Source organism: Papio anubis, chromosome 8 (assembly GCF_008728515.1).
Source record: "Papio anubis isolate 15944 chromosome 8, Panubis1.0, whole genome shotgun sequence".
Classification (NCBI taxonomy): Eukaryota; Metazoa; Chordata; class Mammalia; order Primates; family Cercopithecidae; genus Papio; species Papio anubis.
This window is the reverse complement of record NC_044983.1, coordinates 28,334,585-28,353,990: the sequence shown is the minus strand read 5'-3', so window position 1 is coordinate 28,353,990 and position 19,406 is coordinate 28,334,585. Positions and strand designations below refer to the sequence as shown.

Here is a 19,406-nt window from a genome sequence, read left to right as displayed (position 1 = left end):
TAGCCTCTAACTCCTGGGCTCAAGCGATCTTCCCCCCTCAGACTCCTGAGTAGCTAGGACTACAGGTGTGCCACCATGCATGGCTATTAAAAAATTTTTTTGTAGAGATGAGATCTTGCTATATTGCCCAGGCTGCTCTCAAACCCTGGCCTCAAGTGATCTTCCCTCCTTGGACTCCCAAAGTGCTGAGATTACAATTGTGAGCCACTGTGCCTGGCCTAAACTGTATAAACTTTAATAAAACAAAATCCTAACTCATAAGATCTTAAGGTGCAGTAGTGAGGATGAAGGGTGGATATAAAGATTTTTCTGAGTTTTCACTTTTCAAAGGGAAGTATTGAGTCTCCTTTCTCTGTCAGCCTCTGGAATGCTTCTGGGTAGCGTAACCCTGTGAAAAGGAAGGCGCTTGTCTTGAGAGGCTGTCTTGGGCGCTCTTCTAGATCCTTTACACTAGGTTCACAGCACGTTTCAGTCAGACGACGTACCAGGAGATTTCAAAGATGTCCTTGCTAGCCAGACTTTCAGGACTGTCAGGGGCAGGTGGTGGAATACCTTGGGTGGGAATCGCTTGAATGGTGGGCATCAAAGAGAGAGGTTCCAGGGCCACTAAGGCAGGAATTGAGATTTGTCTCCAGGCCAGGGATGTAGCTCATGCCTGTAATCCTAGCACTTTGGGAGGCCAAGGCAGGAGGATCGCTTGAGGCCAGGAGTTTGAGACTGGGCAACACACCAAGACCCCATCTCTAAAAAAATAAAAAGTTAACAGGCACGGTGGTGCATGCCTTTAGTCCATCCCAGGTGGGAGGATCACTGGAGCCCAGGAGGTCAAGGCTGTGGTGAGCCATGATTGCAACTCTGTACTCACCCTGGGAGACAGAAAGAGACCCTGTCTCAAAAAAAAAAAAAAAAAAAAAAAAAATTTGTCTCCAAGGCGGAGGTTTACAAATTTACCCTGGCTCTTTCTCCTGTGATTCTTTTCTTCTGAAGAGCAAAAGGAAGGCCCCAGAGTGCTAACAGCACGGCTACTTTAGGTGTTGTGTGGGGCCTACCCAGACGGGGTTACCTGGAGTGACATCTGCAGTGATTCCTTTGCTGCGTGGTTCTAAGTCATTTTCCCCAGGGTGTCCCTTCTCTTTCAGGTACCTCTTTCTCCTGGCTGGAGGAGGTGCCCTGGCCGTGGCTGCCATGGGTCCCTATGCCGTGCTCGTCTTCACCCCTGCTGTCTGCACTGTGGCTCTCCTCTGTTCCCTGGACCCGCAGCAAGTCCACAGGTGGACCTTCTGCTTTCAGATGAGCTGGCAGACCTTGTGCCACCTGGGTCTGCACTACACCGAGTATTATCTGCATGAGCCTCCTTCCGTGAGGTAAGCAGCCTGTTCACTGGTCATGCTCAGCCCTCCCGCGGTTTGCTTGTACCATGGCGGTAGCAGAGAGAACCTGGGTGTTGGGTTGGAATCCTGATTCTTCCACATTTGACCAGTGTGACCTTGAGCAAGTCATTTTACCTCTTTCAGACTCATATCTTTTTCTGGAAAGAGACATGGGGCTAACAATAGTGTGTTGCAAGATTGTCGTGAATGTTAAGTAACCACCCAATGGGTTCACCTTCTCCACTGCCTAGACAGACAGGGGAATTGCAATAGAGAAAGAGTAATTCCCAGAGAACTGGCTATGCGGGAGACAGGAGTTTTATTATTACTCCAAGCATTCAGGGTCATCATAATCAGCTTCCCCGAGCATTTGGGGATCAGAGTGTTTAAGGATAATTTGGTGGGTAGGGGGAGGCCAGTGAGTTGAGAGTGCTGATTGGTTGGGTTGGAGACGAAATCATAGGGAGTCGGAGCTGTCTTCTTGTACTGAGTCAGATTCTGGGTAGGGGCCAGAAGATCAGATGAGCCAGTTTATCGATCTGGGCACGGGCTGAGTGGACACTCCGCTTGCAGGTATCAATCTTCCCATGGTGGCTGCTGGGAGAGGCAGCTGCTGCGTCAGTGTTTCTCTTCCTTCAGACTCAGCTGTTCCCATCTTGCTGAAGAAGAATAGGCACCCCATCTAGAAAACAGAAATCAAGAGCTAATTACAGTCTAGAGAAGTGTTGTCATGAATCAGCAAGATCCATGAGATGAGGGGAAACATTGCTTTGTGATCTGGAGATCTCATGTTCCTGGCTCTCCCTGGTGATCACAGTTGACTTCAGGGTCACTCGGTGCACAGAGGCTGTGATGCTCCATGTGGTCACCCATCTGATTCTAGCCTGTGGTTGGTTCACTTGCTTTGCCATCCTGACTATACCCAGAATTTTTTTTTTTCCTATGAAGACTATTTTCAGCCGGGCACAGTGGCTCACTCCCGTAATCCCAACATTTTGGGAGGCCGAGGTGGGCAGATCACTTGAGGCCAGGAGTTCAAGACCAGCCTGGCCAACGTTGTAAAATCCCATATCTGCTAAAAATACAAAAATTAGCTGGGCATTGTGGCGGATGCCTGGAATCCCAGCTACTCGGGAGGCTGAGACAGGAGATTGCATCACTGCACTCCAGCCTGGGTGACAGAGGGAGACACTGTCTCAAAAAAAAAAAAAAAAAGACTATTTTCACCAAAAGCTTCAGGTTGGCTGCTCTAAGGAAAAGGCAAGATGGCAGGTGGGTGGGGTGTAGGAAGTACCAAATGGGATGGAGTGAATCAGGATTTCAGTAGGGAGCTGGGGCCTGATGGGGCTGGGAGGGCAAGTTGAACAAGAGCTGGCTGGATGTGAGGGAGGCTGGAGCAGACCTGGAATGGGGGGCTCTGCTAGTCGAGCAGGGCTGCTGCCATCACACGGTGCCACAGACTGGGTGGCTCAAACAACAGAAATTCATTTCCTCACAGTTCTGGAGGCTGAAAGTCACTGATGATGGCATCAGCAGGGCTGGGTTCTTCTGAGGCCATTCTCGTGGCTTGCAGGTGGCAGTGTCCCCCTGTGTCCGTGTGATGGTCACTCCTCTGTCTGTGCATGCATCAGTGTCCTCATTGTCTGTTCTCATAAGGACTCTGTGCATATTAGATTAGCGCCCATCCTAATGACCTCACTGAACCTTAATCACACTTCAAAGACCCTAACTCCACATACAGCCACATTCTGAGGCGTCAGGCCATTAGCACAGGAATTTTGGGGGCACATTCAGTCCATAAAAGAGAGTGAGTGAGCAGGGTTTGGTGGCATTTGGAGGCTACCTTGCTTCCAGTGAGAATCAGTCAAGTAAGCAGGTCAGTTTTTCTTAAATATTCAGACACACGGATAGAGAGAGCAGCAGCTGGAAGACTGTTGTTTCCTCTCCACAGGACAGCGTTTCTGATTGTAGAGTGTGTCATTGTAATTTTCTTTCCTTTTTTTTTGAGACAGGGTCTTTCTCTGTTGCCCAGGCTGGAGTGCGGTGGCATGCTCATGGCTCGCTGCAGCCTTGACCTCCCGGGCTCAAGCAATCCTCCCACCTCAGCCTCCTCAGTAGCTGGGACCACAGGCATGCGCCACCACATAGGGCTAATTTTTCATATTTTTTGTAGAAATGGGGTTTTGCCATGTTGCCCAGGCTAGTCTCAAACTCCTGGGCTCAAGTGATCAGCCCACCTCACCTCAGCCTCCCAAAGTGCTGGGATTACAGGCGTGAGCCACTGTGCCCAGCCTAATTTTCATTCGTTGTTCTCAATGATCTTGCCAGCAGGATCTTCGATGGTGAAGCAGTAAGAGCTCAGGTGATTGGTTAAGACCATATTTCAAATTGCTAATGGCTCAGCACACACTGTGATCCATTCCTCAGTACAAATCCCACATTAGGCAAAGTCTTACAGCCAGGGCCTGGTTTGTATTTAAAATCTTCAGCTTCCTATCTTTTCTTCACTACCAAGTTTTTGTTTCCTCTATGGCAAATTTCTCCCAAGTCTCTGATCCTAATCGTTGTAGGCCTTTCTTGGAAATATTATAATCAACATTTCCCACAATGTTCCTCATCATTCTCTTATTTGTATCTCTGACTAATATTTAATTTCCCCATTTACTTGATCCTGCCTGATGTCATCCTAAATAACAAACAGAAAGAGGCTCCCTAAAAGAAAATGATGGGGCTAGGCGTGGTGGCTCACACCTATAATCCCAGCCCTTTGGGAGACTGAGGCAGGTGGATCACTTGAGCCCAGGAGTTTGAGACCAGCCTGGCCAACATAGCGAAACCCTGTCTCTACAAAAATAACCCACAGAAATTAACTAGGTGTGGTAGCACATGTCTGTAGTCCCAGCTTCTCAGGAGGGAGAGAGGGGAGGATCACTTGAGTCTGGGAGGCAGTGGTTGCAGTGAGCCAATATGGTGCCGCTGCACTCCAGGCTGGTTGATAGAATGAGACCATGTCTCAGGAAAAACAACACAAGAAAAAAGAAAAGAAAAGAAAAAAACGATGCTTATGGCTGGGAGCAGTGGCTCACACCTGTAATCCTAGCACTTTGGGAGGCCAAGGCTGGCGGATCACCTGAGATCGGGAGTTCAAGACCAGCCTGGCAGACATGGCGAAACCCTGTCTCTACTAAAAATACAAAAATTAGCTGGGCGTGGTGGCGTGCACCTGTAATTGCAGCTACTCAGGAGGCTGAGGCAGGAGAATCGCTTGAACCCAGGAGGCAGCAAAGGTTGCAGTGGGCTGAGATTGCGCCACTGCACTCCAGCCTGGGCCACAGAGCGAGACTCTGTCTCCAAAAATAAAAAATAAGAAAAGAAAATGATACGTATTTAGGGATTGGCATTACAGTGGGAATATGTGTGCCATAGTATGTGTATTCAGGTAGGTAAAGGAAGACAAAGTTTTTGTTTGGATGGTTGGTTGGTTGGTTTTTTTGAGATGGAGTCTCGCTCTGTCACTAGGCTGGCATGCAGTGACACGATGTCAGCTCACTGCAACCTCCGCCTCCCAGGTTCCAGCAATTCTCCTGCCTCAGCCTCCCGAGTAGCTGGGGCTACAGGCACGCACCACCACGCCCAGCTAATTTTTGTATTTTTAGTAGAGATGGGGTTTCACCGTATTGGCCAGGAGGGTCTCGATCTCTTGACCTTGTTGATCCATCTGCCTCAGCCTCCCAAAGTGCTGAGATTACAGGTGTGAGCCACCGTGCCCAGCCAGTAAGAGAAAGTGTTTTAAGAGAAAAATAAGGAGGATTACGTAATTGTGTTGAAATCATTATCCTTGAATACAGGATCAATGACAAGGGTGATGCCAGCCTGTGGTTGGGCGGGCAGTGGCTGGGCAGGTGACCTCACAAAAGTATTTTTTTGGGTAGGGTTGCAATGGTTTTTGTGCAAGGTTGTGGTTTTTGCAGTCTTTTGTGGTAGTTTTTGTTATCTGACATACAAGCATTGAGAACCCTCTCTTCATACCTTTCCCTGGCTCTGTTTGTCAGAATTGTTTTGTTTTGTTTTGCTTTTTAACACAAGTGACTTCGTTTTTTTTTTTTTTTTTTTTTCTTTTTCGTTTTCTTTTTCGTTTTCTTTTTTTTTGAGACAGGGTCTCACTTGGATGCCTAGGCTGGAGTGCAGTGGTGCAATCATAGCTCACTGCAGCCTTGAACTCCTGGGCTCAAGGGTTCCACCCATGTCAGCCTCCCAAAGCGATGGGATTACAGGCATGACCCACTGCACCCAGCCATGATTCCATTTTTATTCCCACAGCTTTCAAATTGGAGTAGGGTGTGGTTCTGAATTAATTCAAGAGTCTTCAGCTGTTAAAGTAAAATTTCCCAGGCAAATTCTCCTATTCAGGATGGAAGATTTCAGGATAGAAGATGGGATGGATCTCTGAGATCCCTGGGAAGCTTCTCAAGTTGAACATGAGTGTAAATGTGTGCATCTTTTTTTCTTTAAAACAAACAAAATATATATGCAATATACATACATATTCCTACAGATATATGTATACTTACTTATAAAAAACACATGATCATTACAAAAAATTCAAACAAAGCAAAAAGTGAAAGATCTTCTTATGCTAGTCTCATTCCCTAGAGGTAACTACTCTTAAAAGTTTGGGGTATATTAGTCTAGACTTAAGCTCCACTGTATACTTAAGATCTGTAAATATTGCTGGGGGTGGTGGCTCACACCTGTAATCCCAGTTTACACTCCCAAAGTGTAATCCCAGCACTTTGGGAGGCCGAGACTGGCAGATTGCTTAAGCCCAGGAGTTTGAGATCAGCCTGGGCAACATAGTAAGACCCCATCTCTATAAAAAATAAATAAGATTTATTTATTTTAAGATTTATTTTTTGTGGGGTCCTGCAGGCCATGAGATTAATCTTAGCTATACAGACCTATGTATTTCCTGTGAGATCATGTATGACAGACTGGAATAAAAGAAAGAGAATAAATACAGAGTGTTTTTATGTTTTAAAAAAAATTATCTTGCAGGTTCTGCATCACTCTTTCTTCTCTCATGCTCTTGACCCAGAGGGTCACATCCCTCTCTCTGGACATTTGTGAGGGGAAAGTGGAGGCAGCATCCGGAGGCATCAGGAGCAGGAGCTCTTTGTCTGGGCATGTGTGTAAGGCACTGCCCTATTTCAGCTACTTGCTCTTTTTCCCTGCTCTCCTGGGAGGCTCTCTGTGCTCCTTCCAGCGATTTCAGGCTTGTGTTCAAGGGTCCAGTGCTTTGTATCCCAGGTACTCTTTCTGGGCTCTGAGCTGGAGGGGTCTGCAGATTCTTGGACTAGAATGCATCAACGTGGCAGTGAGCAGGATGGTGGATGCAGGAGCAGGACTGACCGATTGCCAGCAATTTGAGTGCATCTATGTTGTGTGGACCACAGCTGGGCTTTTCAAGCTCACCTACTACTCCCACTGGATCCTGGATGACTCCCTCCTCCACGCAGCGGGCTTTGGGTCTGAGCTTGGTCAGAGCCCCGGAGAGGAGGGATATGTCCCTGATGCGGACATCTGGACCCTGGAAAGAACCCACAGGATATCTGTGTTTGCAAGAAAGTGGAACCAAAGCACAGCCCGATGGCTCCGACGGCTTGTATTCCAGCACAGCAGGGCTTGGCCGTTGTTGCAGACATTTGCCTTCTCTGCCTGGTGGCACGGACTCCATCCAGGACAGGTGTTTGGTTTCCTTTGCTGGGCCGTGATGGTGGAAGCTGACTACGTGATTCACTCCTTTGCCAATGAGTTTATCAGATCCTGGCCCATGAGGCTGTTCTACAGAACCCTCACCTGGGCCCACACCCAGTTGATCATTGCCTATATCATGCTGGCTGTGGAGGTCAGGAGCTTCTCCTCTCTCTGGTTGCTCTGTAATTCGTACAACAGTGTCTTTCCCGTGGTGTACTGTATTCTGCTTTTGCTATTGGTGAAGAGAAAGCACAAATGTAAGTGACATCTTTCCCTGGCTTTCATCTTATACACCCATGAAACAGTTTAGAAAGTGCCAGATGACGCATCAATAATGCGTGCATCTGAACTTTTCCATAATAAAAATTTTTCTAAAGTTTTAGATGAATATACCCAGTGACTTGCAGTAGGAATTTGTGTATCTACTTTAGCAAGCTATTCTGCTGGTACTGAGGATACGAAAGGGAAAAATATGTGGTTTCTTCCCATAAGGTTTACAGTCTAGATGGGGAAGCGAAGATTAAGTAAAGTGATACATAAAAACACAAGGTGCTGTGAACGAGATGGCAAACGCTCTACGTATAGACACCCCAAAATTAAGTGTTCCATTGGCCCACCTGATCCTGGAATGGGAACTTTAGCAACACAAAACCAAAACAAAACCTAACTCATTATCACATTGGTTTGTTATGTGGACTACAGACTCATATCCATTATTAAGTTTGAAAATTTTTTTCTAAATTTGAAAATTTGGGCCAGGTACAGTGGTTCATACCTGTAATCCCAGCACTTTGCAAGGCTGAGGTGGAAGGATTGCTTGAGGCCAGGAGTTTGAGACCAGGTTGGGCAACAGAGCAAGACCTTGTCTCAAAATATATATATGTGTGTGTGTGTGTGTGTGTGTGTGTATGTATATGTATATTTGGGTGGGCATGGTGTATGCACCTAAAGACCTAGCTCCTCTGGAGGCTGAGAAGGATCTCTTGAGTTCAGGAGTTTGAGGCTGCAGTGAGCTGTGATTGTGCCACTGCACCCCAGCCTGGATGATAGAGGAAGACCCCATATGCTAAAAAACTTTTTTGGGCCGGGTGCGGTGGCTCACACCTGTAATCCCAGCACTTTGGGAGGCCAAGGTGGGCAGATCACAAAGTCAGGAGTTCAAGACCAACCTGGCTAATGTGGTGAAACCCCGTGTCTACTAAAAATACAAAAATTAGCCGGACGTGGTGGCGGGTGCCTATAGTCCCAGCTACTCGGGAGGCTGAGGCAGGAGAATTGCTTGAATCCGGGGTGTGGAGGTTGCAGTGAGCCGAGATCACACCATCACACTCCAGCCTGGGCAACAGAGCAAGACTCTATCTCAAAAAAAAAAAATTTTTTTTCGAAAATTTGAAAAAAAATTGTCCTAAAAATAAATGGCTGATATTATTCCCAGAGATATGTTAATAAAGTAAAAACCCACATGATAACTATTCACATAATTGTTAAATACAAAGCTGACTCATAAACATGTCTTACAAAGAGATCAATAACAGGAAGTAAACACTACTTTAATGTGACTTTGAGGGTGGATTTGATTCTTTTTTTTTTTGGCATATCCTAAATAACTCCCTCTGTTTCTTCCTGTTAGAATTTAAAATACGCAAGAGAAAAGTATCAGGACTTCCAAATTATGCAGTAGCAATGTCATTTAACTAGCACTTACAAATTACTGCCACATCTGCAGGTCACCTGTACTGTTATGCAATTACCATTTTTCTTTGATCAACTTTAACTTACTTATAAAACTTACCCTGCTTCTAAGCAATGGCAGTGATGAAAATTGGGTTTGGTGTAGTAATTCTATTTTACTCCAGTACTCACTAAAAGAGACACATTCTTGTTCAAAAACAAAAACAAAAACAAAAACAAAAACCTCTTTATTTGTGTACTGTGTAAAACCATCTGCTTATCTAGGGTGACGTCTATCCCACCATATGAAATATTGTACAGGTATCTCAGCTTGAGTATTCCAAACCAATCCTTCTCACCCTTTTCAAAATACAAAATTGCAAATAAGCTTTTTGATATGGTTTGGGTCTGTGTCCCCACCCAAATCTCACATCGAATTGTAATCCCCAGTGTTGGAAGAGGGGCCTGGTGGGAGGTGATTAAATCATGGGGGTGGATTTCCCCCTTGCTGTTCTCATAATAGTGAGTGAGTTCTCACAAGATCTGGTTGTTTATAAAAGTATGTAGCACCTTCCCGCTCTTTCTCTTCCTCCTGCTCCAGCCATGTAAAACGTGCCTCCTGCCTCTTCACCTTCCGCCAGGATTTTAAGTTGCCTGAGGCCTCCCCAGCCGTGCTTCCTGTACAGCCTGTGAAACTGTGAGCCAATTAAACCTCTTTTCTTTGTTAATTACTCAGTCTCAGGTAGTTCTTTTTTTTCTTTTTTTCTTTTTTGTGGGAGACAGGGTCTTGCTCTGTCACCCAGGCTGGAGTGCAGTGGTGTGATCTCAGCTCATTTCAACCTCTGCCTCCCAGGTTCAAATGATTCTCCTGCCTCAGCCTCCTGAGTAGCTGGGACTACAGGCACATACCATGCCCAGCTAATTTTTGTATTTTTAGTAGAGACAGGGTTTCACCATGTTGGCCAGGCTAGTCTTGAACTCCTGACCTCAAGTGATCTGTCCACCTTGGCCTCCTGAAGTGCTGGGATTACAGGTGTGAGCCACCACTCCTGGCCTCAGGTAGTTCTTTATAGCACTACAAGAACAGACTAATACACTTTTAATCGGTAAAACTTCACAAAGATAATACTAAGTTAGAAGTTATAGATAACTTAGAAAGTTATAGGTCAATGTCACTGATTAACATGAAGGCAAACAGCACGCCCAATCTTAGCACTCAGAACATAACGGGACAAGCAGTGAGGGTCTTGATGTACAGAGACGGCAAGGATTTGTAGTGGCCTTGGTAGGGCGCAGTGGCTCACGTCTGTAATCTCAGCACTTTGGGAGGCTGAAGCGGGAGGAGCTCTTGAGCCCTCGAGTTTGAGACCTGCCTGGGCAACATAGGGAGATGCCATCTCTATTAAAAAACACACACACACAAACCCAAAACTTGTAGTGACCTTACCCAGAAGGGTTCTATACTTTCTCTCACCATACTCAGTAGCCCAGAGGAGACAAAGTAGATAAACGGGGTTTCCCAGAGTTGGGAATAGTCAAAGAGACTCTGTCTCAAAAAATGGTTTCAGACTCTGTCTCAAAAAAAGAAAAAAAGAGTGATTTTTATAGGGTCACTTCTGAGGAGCTGTCTATGGGTGTGTCCAATTGATGAAAATCCTTTGAGAGGTACACTTTAGATGTGTGTCCATATATATGTTACACTTCAGTATTTTTTTTTTTTGAAACAGGGTCTGGCTCTGTCACCCAGGCTGGAATGCAGTGGCATGATCTCGGCTCACCGCAACCTCTGCCTCCTGGGCTCAAGCAATCCTCCCACCTGAGCCTCCCAAGTAGCTGGGACTACAGGAGCACACAACCATGTCCGACTAATTTTTTGTATTTTTTGTACAGACAGGGTTTTGCCATGTTGCCCAGGTTGGTCTCAAATTCGTGAGCTCAAGCGATCCAACCTCCTTGGCCTTCCAAAGTGCTGAGATTACAGCCATGAGCCACCGTGTCCAGCCACGTAATTTTTTTAAGTGACTATTCTTCATGATTAGGGAAATGCTCATGAAGGAATGTTAAATTTAAAAAAGAACTTGGTTAACAAAGCCTTTTGAAATGCAATCTGGCCTTCAAATCTATCTCCCCACTGATGGCCAGGGGTAATTTCTACTCCTCTGATTGGTTAAACCAGAACGTTTGCTTCCTTCTTTTTCTATTTGCATTCTGTAGAGAATGATTCATTTCTCTGGACAGTAGTAGAAAGAACATTTCTCTGGACAGTAGAAAGTGATTTGTGGGAATTGATCTAAGGAAAGAAGTTGGAGCCAAAGATGTAGACCGGAGCCATCTGTCTGCCCAGAGTACAGCCCGGATCCAAGATGGGCAGAGAACAGAGAGGAGGTGTCTCCTTCCAGTTCTGTTTCTTTTGTTAGGTCTTAACTTGTTCACTTCCCAACTCCTGCCCCCGCTGCTCCCTCCCATTTGGCAGCAGTTTCCCTATCCTTCATTATCCATTCTGTCACTTCCAAGACGCTGCCCATTGCTCCTGAATTCCCTTTGCCACATGACTGGTAGTACCTGCTTATTAACACCCCACCCTCTCTTTTAAAAAAATTCAACCACTACCCTTCTGGAATATCCTCTCGTTAATGTGCTCTAACCTCACTTCCAGATCTGGATTTGATGTTTTCCTTCTCTTGCTTGATCTAGAAGTAACCCTCAGGTTACCCCTGCTTTCTGTCTTGTTCCGGCCCGTTTATTGGCCCAAGCAGAATATATATATATATGAGAATGAATCATTCTCTACAGAATGCAAATATATATATATATATATATATAGAGAGAGAGAGAGAGAGAGAGAGACTGTGTGTGTGTGTATATATATATTTTTTGAGACAGGGTCTCACTCTGTCACCTAGGCTGGCATGCAGTGGCACAATCAGAGCTCACTGCAGCCTTGAACTCCTGGGTTCAAGCAATCCTGCCATGTCTGCCTCCCAAGTATAGAATAGTATTTTGACGAATTGTGCCTATCCTTACAAATGCAAGGATGGGGCCAGCTGTCTCTGTCTTGCAGGAAGTAACCCTGGACAAGTGAACTAAATTCTGTGGACCAAGTACTAGAGCTCAGTAACCCATGGAAGCAGAGCCCAGTAGGCACATGCCTCCTGACCTCTGGCCTCCCACTTTTATCAGCCAAATCACTCTGAGAGGTTTGGAAGCTCTTTCAGGTCCCCAGGCAGGGGGCCTCATTCATTTGTTTGAAAATAGTGTCTGAGAGTTTGGTGATTAAGAAATACCTAAGAGGAGGGTAAGCTAAGCCATGAAAACCAACTCAGGATGCTGGCAAAGCTTAATAAGAAAATGTTTAGCAGAAAGCTATAGCATAAGCCTTTCTAAGAGCAGCAAGAAACTATAGCCTTCATTATTTATAGACTGAAATGGCATCATCACCTAGGAAGTGTCACGAGAACTCAGGTAATCTGTCAGCATATTATTTTGTTTTTTCTTTTTTTTCTTTTTCTGAGACACAGTTTCACTCTGTCACCCAGGCTGGAGTACAGTGGTGCCATGTCGGCTCACTGCAACCTCTGCCTCCCGGGTTCAAGTGATTCTCATGCCTCAGACTCCCAAGTAGCTCAGATTATAGGCATGCACCACCATGTCCAGCTATTTTTTTTTTTTTTTTGCATTTTTAGTACAGATGGGGATTTGCCATGTTGGCCAGGCTGGTCTTGAACTTTTGGCCTTAAGTGATCCTCCCACCTCAGCCTCCCATAGTGCTGGTCTGGCCTGTCAACCTATTATTCTGAATAATCTACCCTCATAGTGCAGCCCCATCCTTCTGAATCATAGCAGCTACTAAGCTGCACTGGCCTCCTTCTTAATCTGTAGACAGTTATTGTGATCAACAGTCAGCCAGTGGCTTTAATATATGTCCCAGGTTTAGTGATCCACTCCAGTAGTTAAACTTCTCCAAAGGGGACAATCCAACCTTGGCCTTTTTCTTTTTTTTTTTTGAGACAGAGTCTCGCTCTGTCGCCCAGGCTGGAGTGCAGTGGCCGGATCTCAGCTCACTGCAAGCTCCGCCTCCCGGGTTTTCGTCATTCTCCTGCCTCAGCCTCCCGAGTAGCTGGGACTACAGACGCCCGCCACCTCGCCCGGCTAGTTTTTTGTAGTTATTTTTTTTAGTGGAGACACCTTGGCCTTTTTCTATTCATGTATTTTCATAAAGCAAACCACAGGAAAACTTCACTGATATACATTCAGTCTGTTGATCCATCTATACTGGATTCATCAATTCCATGAGAACTTGGAAAAGGAGGCTGGTATGCTTTGAATGTGTTCCCTAAAGTTCAAATGTTGGAAACTTAATCCTCAGTGCAGCAGTGTTGGGAGGTGGGGCCTAATGGAAGGTACAGTCATGTGTCACTTAATACGGGGATACATTCTGAAAGATGCATTGTTAGGCTATTTTGTCATTGTATGAACATCATAGAGTGGCCTTACACAAAGCTGGATGGTCTAGCCTACTACACACCTAGGCTATATGGTATAACCTAGGGGTCTCTGACCCCCAGTACTGATCCATGGCCTGTTAGGAACTGGGCCACACAACAGGAGGTGAGTGGCAGGCAAGTGATTGAAGCTTCATCTGTATTTATTGCCACTCCCCATCGCTCACATTACTGCCTGAGCTCTGCCTCCTGTCAGATCGGTGGCAGCATTAGATTCTCATAGGAGTGTGAACCCTATTGTGAACCGTTGTGAACTGTTCTCCTTATGAAAATCTAATGCCTGATGATCTGTCACTGTCTCCCATCACCCCCAGAGGGGACCGTCTAGTTGCAGGAAAACAAGCCCAGGGTTCCCACTGATTCTACATTATGGTGAGTTGTATAATCATTTCATTATATATTACAATGTAACCATAATAAAAATAAAGTGCACAATAAATATAATGCACTTGAATCATTTCGAACCATCCCCCATCCACCACCTAGTCCGTGGAAAATTGTCTTTCACAAAACCGGTCCCTGATGCCAAAAAGGTTGGGGACCTCTAGTATAGCCTATCGTTCCTAGGCTGCAAACCCCCACAGCATGTTGCCATACTGGATAATGCAGTTCTAACACAGCAGCTACATCACTAGGCAATAGGGATTTTTAAGCTGCATTATTATCTTATGGGACCACTGTCATATATGTGATCTGTCATTGACTGAAACGTCATTATGAGGAGCATGACTATATTTAGGTCATAAGAATTCCACTCTTATGCAAGGATTAATGTTGATTATAAAAGGGCTTGAGGCTGCAAGTTCCATCTCTTTTTTAAAAAAATTATATTTTTAGTTTCCTTTTTTTTTTTTTTTGAGGCGGGGTCTCACTCTGTCACCCAGGCTGGAGTGCACTGGCTTGATCTCAGCTCACTGCAACCTCTGTCTCCTGGGTTCAAGTGATTCTCCTGCCTCAACCTCCCTAGTAGCTGGGACTACAGGCACACGCCACTACACCAGGCTAATTTTTGTATTTTTAGTAGAGATGGGGTTTCACCATGTTGGCCAGGCTGGTCTCAAACTCCTGACCCCAGGCGATCCACTCACCTTGGCCTCCTAAAGTGTTGGGATAACAGGCGTGAGCCACCACACCCGGTTGCAAGTTCGATCTCTTATTCTCTCTCATACATGCTCTCCTGCCTTTCCACCATCTGCCATGGGATGGTGTAACAAGAAGGCCTTTGCCAGATGTGGGCTCCTGGACCTTGGACTTTCCAGCCTTCAGAACTGTAAGAAATATACCTCTGTTCTTTATAAATTACCCAGTCTCAGGTATTCTGTTACAGCAGTACAAAATGGACTAAGTTAGAGGCACCCAGATGGAGAGTTCGAGGAATTCATATTGACAGGCATTAGGAAATGATTCAAACCAGAAAACTGCCAAGAGGTCGTGTTCTACCTCTGCCCAGAGGATGCCACTCAGCCTATGTGATCTCCCTTCTGCAGGTGATGAGCCCTCTCTCTGGTCACCTGAAAGGTCCTGGCAGCTGCCTGCCATAGCTGGGTGATGGGGGAAGAAGGATGAATTGATGAGGAGCATATTGATTTTGATGGTGAAGCAGGTCCAGTGGATGTGAAAGAACTGATTTGACCACCACATTCGTAGACATATCATAAAGACCCATAGATTATGGCCATTGCAATGACCAATTGCAATCATTAGTAATTATCCTGATTAGAACGCCAACTATTAGATAGTACATTCAAGTCACTTACAACAGATTCTTCACAGATTTATAATATAGGAGATGGTTCAGGAAATTTGATTCTCCATAGTCTAAGAGCTCAGTACTAACAGGTGAAGGGATAGTGATTATATTTTATGTGAGCTTTTTCCAAATGTCTAAATGCATCTATTTCCAAAGCATTTCAAAGGAAATGATAGAGTAAAATGACCCATGACTACTTTAGCATTTTCTTCCTGATAATGGCTGATTCCGATGTTGGCAAAGCCATCTCATGGGGAAACAGTCTGAATCCCTTTCCTCTAGGCAGGAGTTCTGGCTCTGTCCCAGTTCTAGCACAGGCCAACTGGGCAACCCAAGCAATTCCCTCGGGGCCCCAAGTTTCCTAGTACACCAAAACAGGATGTGGATAAAATATTCCTTTTAGAGTATTTAATTTTAAAAATGAAGGCATTATGATTGTATAAGTGCTCTATTAATTTTTCAACACATTAAGCAGAAAAAGTAAGGCACCCATCTCCCAACCTGCCTCTATTCATCCAGCAAGAATTTTATAGAAAGCAATGGAAGAAAATCTGCTGAGTGCTCAAGGTTCTTTATAAACAGCCGGCATTTCCTATTACGTTCCTTCCATTTGTTTTCTATTGTATAAAAAGAACAAAGTGATATTTTTGTGGCTCACCAAAAAGCTGAGAGTCGACAATAGTTCTCTCCTACTAAGAAAACACTGTTAACTTCTCTGACTCTTTCTTTCCTGAATAGTAGGTTTAATTTCTTAGTCTATATTTGGCAGCTCATAACCATCAAATAGTTATTGATCTCTTTTGGCTCGTTTCCAGGAACAATCATAACAACAGCTAGAGATACCAGATTATTTCTAGGGAAGTATTTTTGTCTTGCTTGGTTCTTGCTGCACCGTTTTCTTCAGAAACACCTTTTAAGCTACAACAAGTGAGATAATTATGTATGTATGTTTTCCTTGCGGGGAATTTTGTGCAGTTCATAAGATTCAAGTGATACTTTGATTTAGTTTCATGGCCAATCTGGGTATGTTACATCTAGTGCCTTAGGTGGATTCATTAGCCTGAGGACATGTGAGGTGATGTTTTCTGGCATTCTCAACTTACGAAAAGAATGCTTACCACAACTTTGCTTCTAAATTGTTTAGAGCTTAGATGACATTTCCCTGTAGAAAGAACATTATGTTAACTCCTAATGGGTGACACTCATGGTAATGACCTGAATTCAAGGGAACATGTTGTTTAGGATTGAAGAGAAAAGCAAAGGTAATTTCCTCCCCATTTCTTAAATGTGCAGCTGACCCTAAGTACATTTTATTTTTATAATTTTTTCTGTTTATATAGTTATGTAAATAACTATATAATAAACTATATATATGAATTATATATGGACTTTGTTTAGATCTTGATCCAAATGAACCAACTTTGAAAGGATACTATAGGGAAATTTAAACAGTAACTGGATAGTAAAGCTTTATTTTTAACTTTTTCAGGTGTAATAATCATATTTTTTTTTCTTAAGAATAAGGAAGGGTCACATTTTAGAGATACTCACAGATTAAGTGATATGTCTTGGATTTGCTTTAAAATAATCTGAGTTAGAGAGAATGGAGAATATATGGATGAAACAGAACAGCCACGTGTTGAGAATTGTTGAAACTGGTTGATGGGGAGTTTAATATATTCTTCTATTTTTGTATAGGTTTGAAAATTTATATGAAAGCAAGTATGCAAGAGACTACTGGGTAGATAAGGAAGAGGGAAGTCAGGTACAGGAATTTCCATTCCCCAATACCTAATGAAAAGATCAAAAACTGCAAAAAAAAATAACTGTGGCCCCAGTGACCCATCCCCTCTTCTGGCATTCTCATCATCCCACATTGAATCAAGGTTGGTCTGTGTGATGAATATTACATGACAGAAGTGATGGTATGTCACCTCTGAGATTAGGTTATAAGAGACAGTTGACAGTGTGAGACTACCAATCTTACCAACTTTGTGTTTTGGTAGTTTCTTCTTCACTGCACAGGTACAATGGCCTTGCTATCTTCTGGAAAAAAGAAAAAAAAAAAAAAGCATATTCCTCTCTTTGAGCCTTTGAAATTGCTGGTCCTTCTATCCAGAATGTTCTTACCCAGATCTCCAAGGAGAGAGACACTGCTTCTTTACATCATTAATGTCTCTGTTCAAATGACAGCTTGCCAGAGAGGAACACCTTGTCTAAAATAAATCCCATTCCCATGCCATCATTCCCATCTCCTCACTCTGCTCTATTTGGTTCATTTACTTTTCATTGATTGAAATTATGTTATTTATTGTTTGACTAAATGAATAAATTATAGGTCTGGATAGAGCTTCCTAAGCAGGAATAAGGATAGACATGGGAACCATGCAAACAAACTTCGTACTTGAAGTTTGTATGTGTGTATATGTATGTGTGTGTGAGTGAGAGAGAGAGCGAAAGAGAGAGGAATGCTAGTACGACATCAGAAAACCTGACATATTTAGGAATAAATGTAGTAAATGACTGCAAGATCTATACATGGAAAACTATGAAACACTGCTGAGAGATGTTGCAAACCTCAATAAATTGAGAGATATACCATGTTCATTGATTGAAATACTCAATATTGTTGTGGCAGATTGCATTTTCCAGAGATGGACACCATAATATATTCCTTCCCATATGCTTTTCTTACAATGTAACATTAACACTCTTCCCATTGAATGGTCTATGGTCATTCCCCTTGAACCTGGAGGGACATTTACACAACTGAGTTGACCACTAGAGTATGGCAGAAGTGATGCTTTGTGAATTCTAAGGTAGGTCATAAAATGTCCACACACTTCTGACTGGTTTTCTTGGGATGATTCACACTCTTGGAATGGATGTAAGAAAGCCACATTGCCATGGAGAGGCAGAGTTTTATATGGAGAGGAGCAGAGACCCCCGGCCTTCATACTAGCTGATCTCCCATTTAGACATCCAGCACCAGTTGCCAGCTATGTAAGTGAACCATCTTGGGAGATGATCCACCAAACCCCAGCTGACACCATGTGGAACAGACAAACTCTTACTGTTAAGTCCGGACCAAATTACAGATTTGTGAGCTGAACAAATGATTATTGGTTTAAGTCAATAGGTTCTGGGTGGTTCGTTATGCTGCAATAGATAACTGTTACAATTGTTAAGATTCATTCTCCCCAAATTCATCTATAGCTTCAGTGCAATCCCAATCAAACTCCCAGAAGTTTTTTTTGAGAGGGAGTCTTGCATTGTTGCCCATGCTGCAGTGCAGTGGCACGATCTCAGTTCACTGCAACCTCTGCCTCCTAGGTTCAAGGGATTCTCCTGCCTCAGCCTCCCGAGTAGCTGGGATTACAGGCATGCACCACCACACCTGGCTAAATTTTTTTTTTTTTTTTTTTGTATTTTTAGTAGAGATGGAGTTTCACCATGGTGGCCAGGCTGATTTTGAACTTCCAACTTCAAGTGATCTACCCGTCTTGGCCTCCCAAAGTGTTGGGATTACAGGCATGAGCCACTGTGTCCGGCCCTCCCAAAAGTTTTTTAAAATAGAAATTGACAAGCTAATTCTAAAGTTTATATAACAATGCTAGACTGGGTGAAGTGGCACCCACCCATAATCCCAGTACTTTGGGAGGCTGAGGTGGGAGGATTGCTTGAGGACAGGAGTTTGAGACCAGCCTGGTCAACATAGTGACACCTTGTCTCTACATAAAAATTTTGAGTGAATTTTTGAATATAGAGTGAAGTACGGATCCAATTTCATTCTTTTGCATGTGGATATCCAGTTATTCCAGCAGAATCATCTTGAAGAGATGATTCCTTCCACACTGAATTACCTTGACAACTAAAGTTAATTTTTTTGTGTTTTTTTTTTTTTGTTTGTTTGTTTTTGAGAGGGAGTCTTGCTCTGTCGCCCAGGCTGGAGTGCAATGGCATGATCTTGGCTCACTGCAACCTCTGCCTCCCGGGTTCAAGTGATTCTCCTGCCTCAGCCTCTCGAGTAGGTGAGATTACAGGCACGTGCCACCATGTACAACTAATTTTTTGTATTTTTAGTAGAGATGGGGTTTTACCATGTTGACCAGGCTGGTCTCGAACTCCTGACCTCAAGTGATTCGCTCGCTTTGGCCTCCCAAAGTGCTGGGATTACAGGAGTGAGCCACTGTGCTGGCCTAATTTTTTTTAAAGATAAAAATAAAACAAAAAAGGAATCACTGGAATGCTTGGGGGAGCAGAAGGTAAGGAGCTGTCCACCAGCTTTCCTGTTAGTCCCCACACCCCTAATCCAGAGCTCAGGAATTTCTACTGCCATCCAGAGGCCAAGAAACCACT

At 44.1% G+C, this 19,406-nt stretch overlaps 1 protein-coding gene and 1 long non-coding RNA gene across 3 annotated transcripts in view; one reads left to right on the top strand and one right to left on the bottom strand.

The window, feature by feature from the left end:
* The window catches only part of MBOAT4 (membrane bound O-acyltransferase domain containing 4), a 36,374-nt gene that overhangs the window by 7,385 nt on the left and 9,583 nt on the right, over window positions 1-19,406 (top strand). Inside the window, exons 2-3 of one of the 2 annotated variants that reach the window (XM_003902610.5) lie at window positions 1,140-1,364; window positions 6,426-7,408. In XM_003902610.5, the coding sequence (XP_003902659.2) occupies window positions 1,140-1,364; window positions 6,426-7,389 (1,189 nt within the window). In that variant the 3' untranslated portion in view covers window positions 7,390-7,408. Of the gene's footprint in view, window positions 1-1,139; window positions 1,365-6,425; window positions 7,409-19,406 lie in introns of those variants that run through there. The other variant, XR_001905450.3, reaches the window with a different exon arrangement.
* LOC108587198 lies at window positions 1,671-3,450 on the bottom strand. The gene is made up of 2 exons (XR_001905452.3): window positions 2,773-3,450; window positions 1,671-2,052 (listed from the first exon to the last, which is right to left on the bottom strand). It is a non-coding gene; the product is annotated as an uncharacterized LOC108587198 (long non-coding RNA).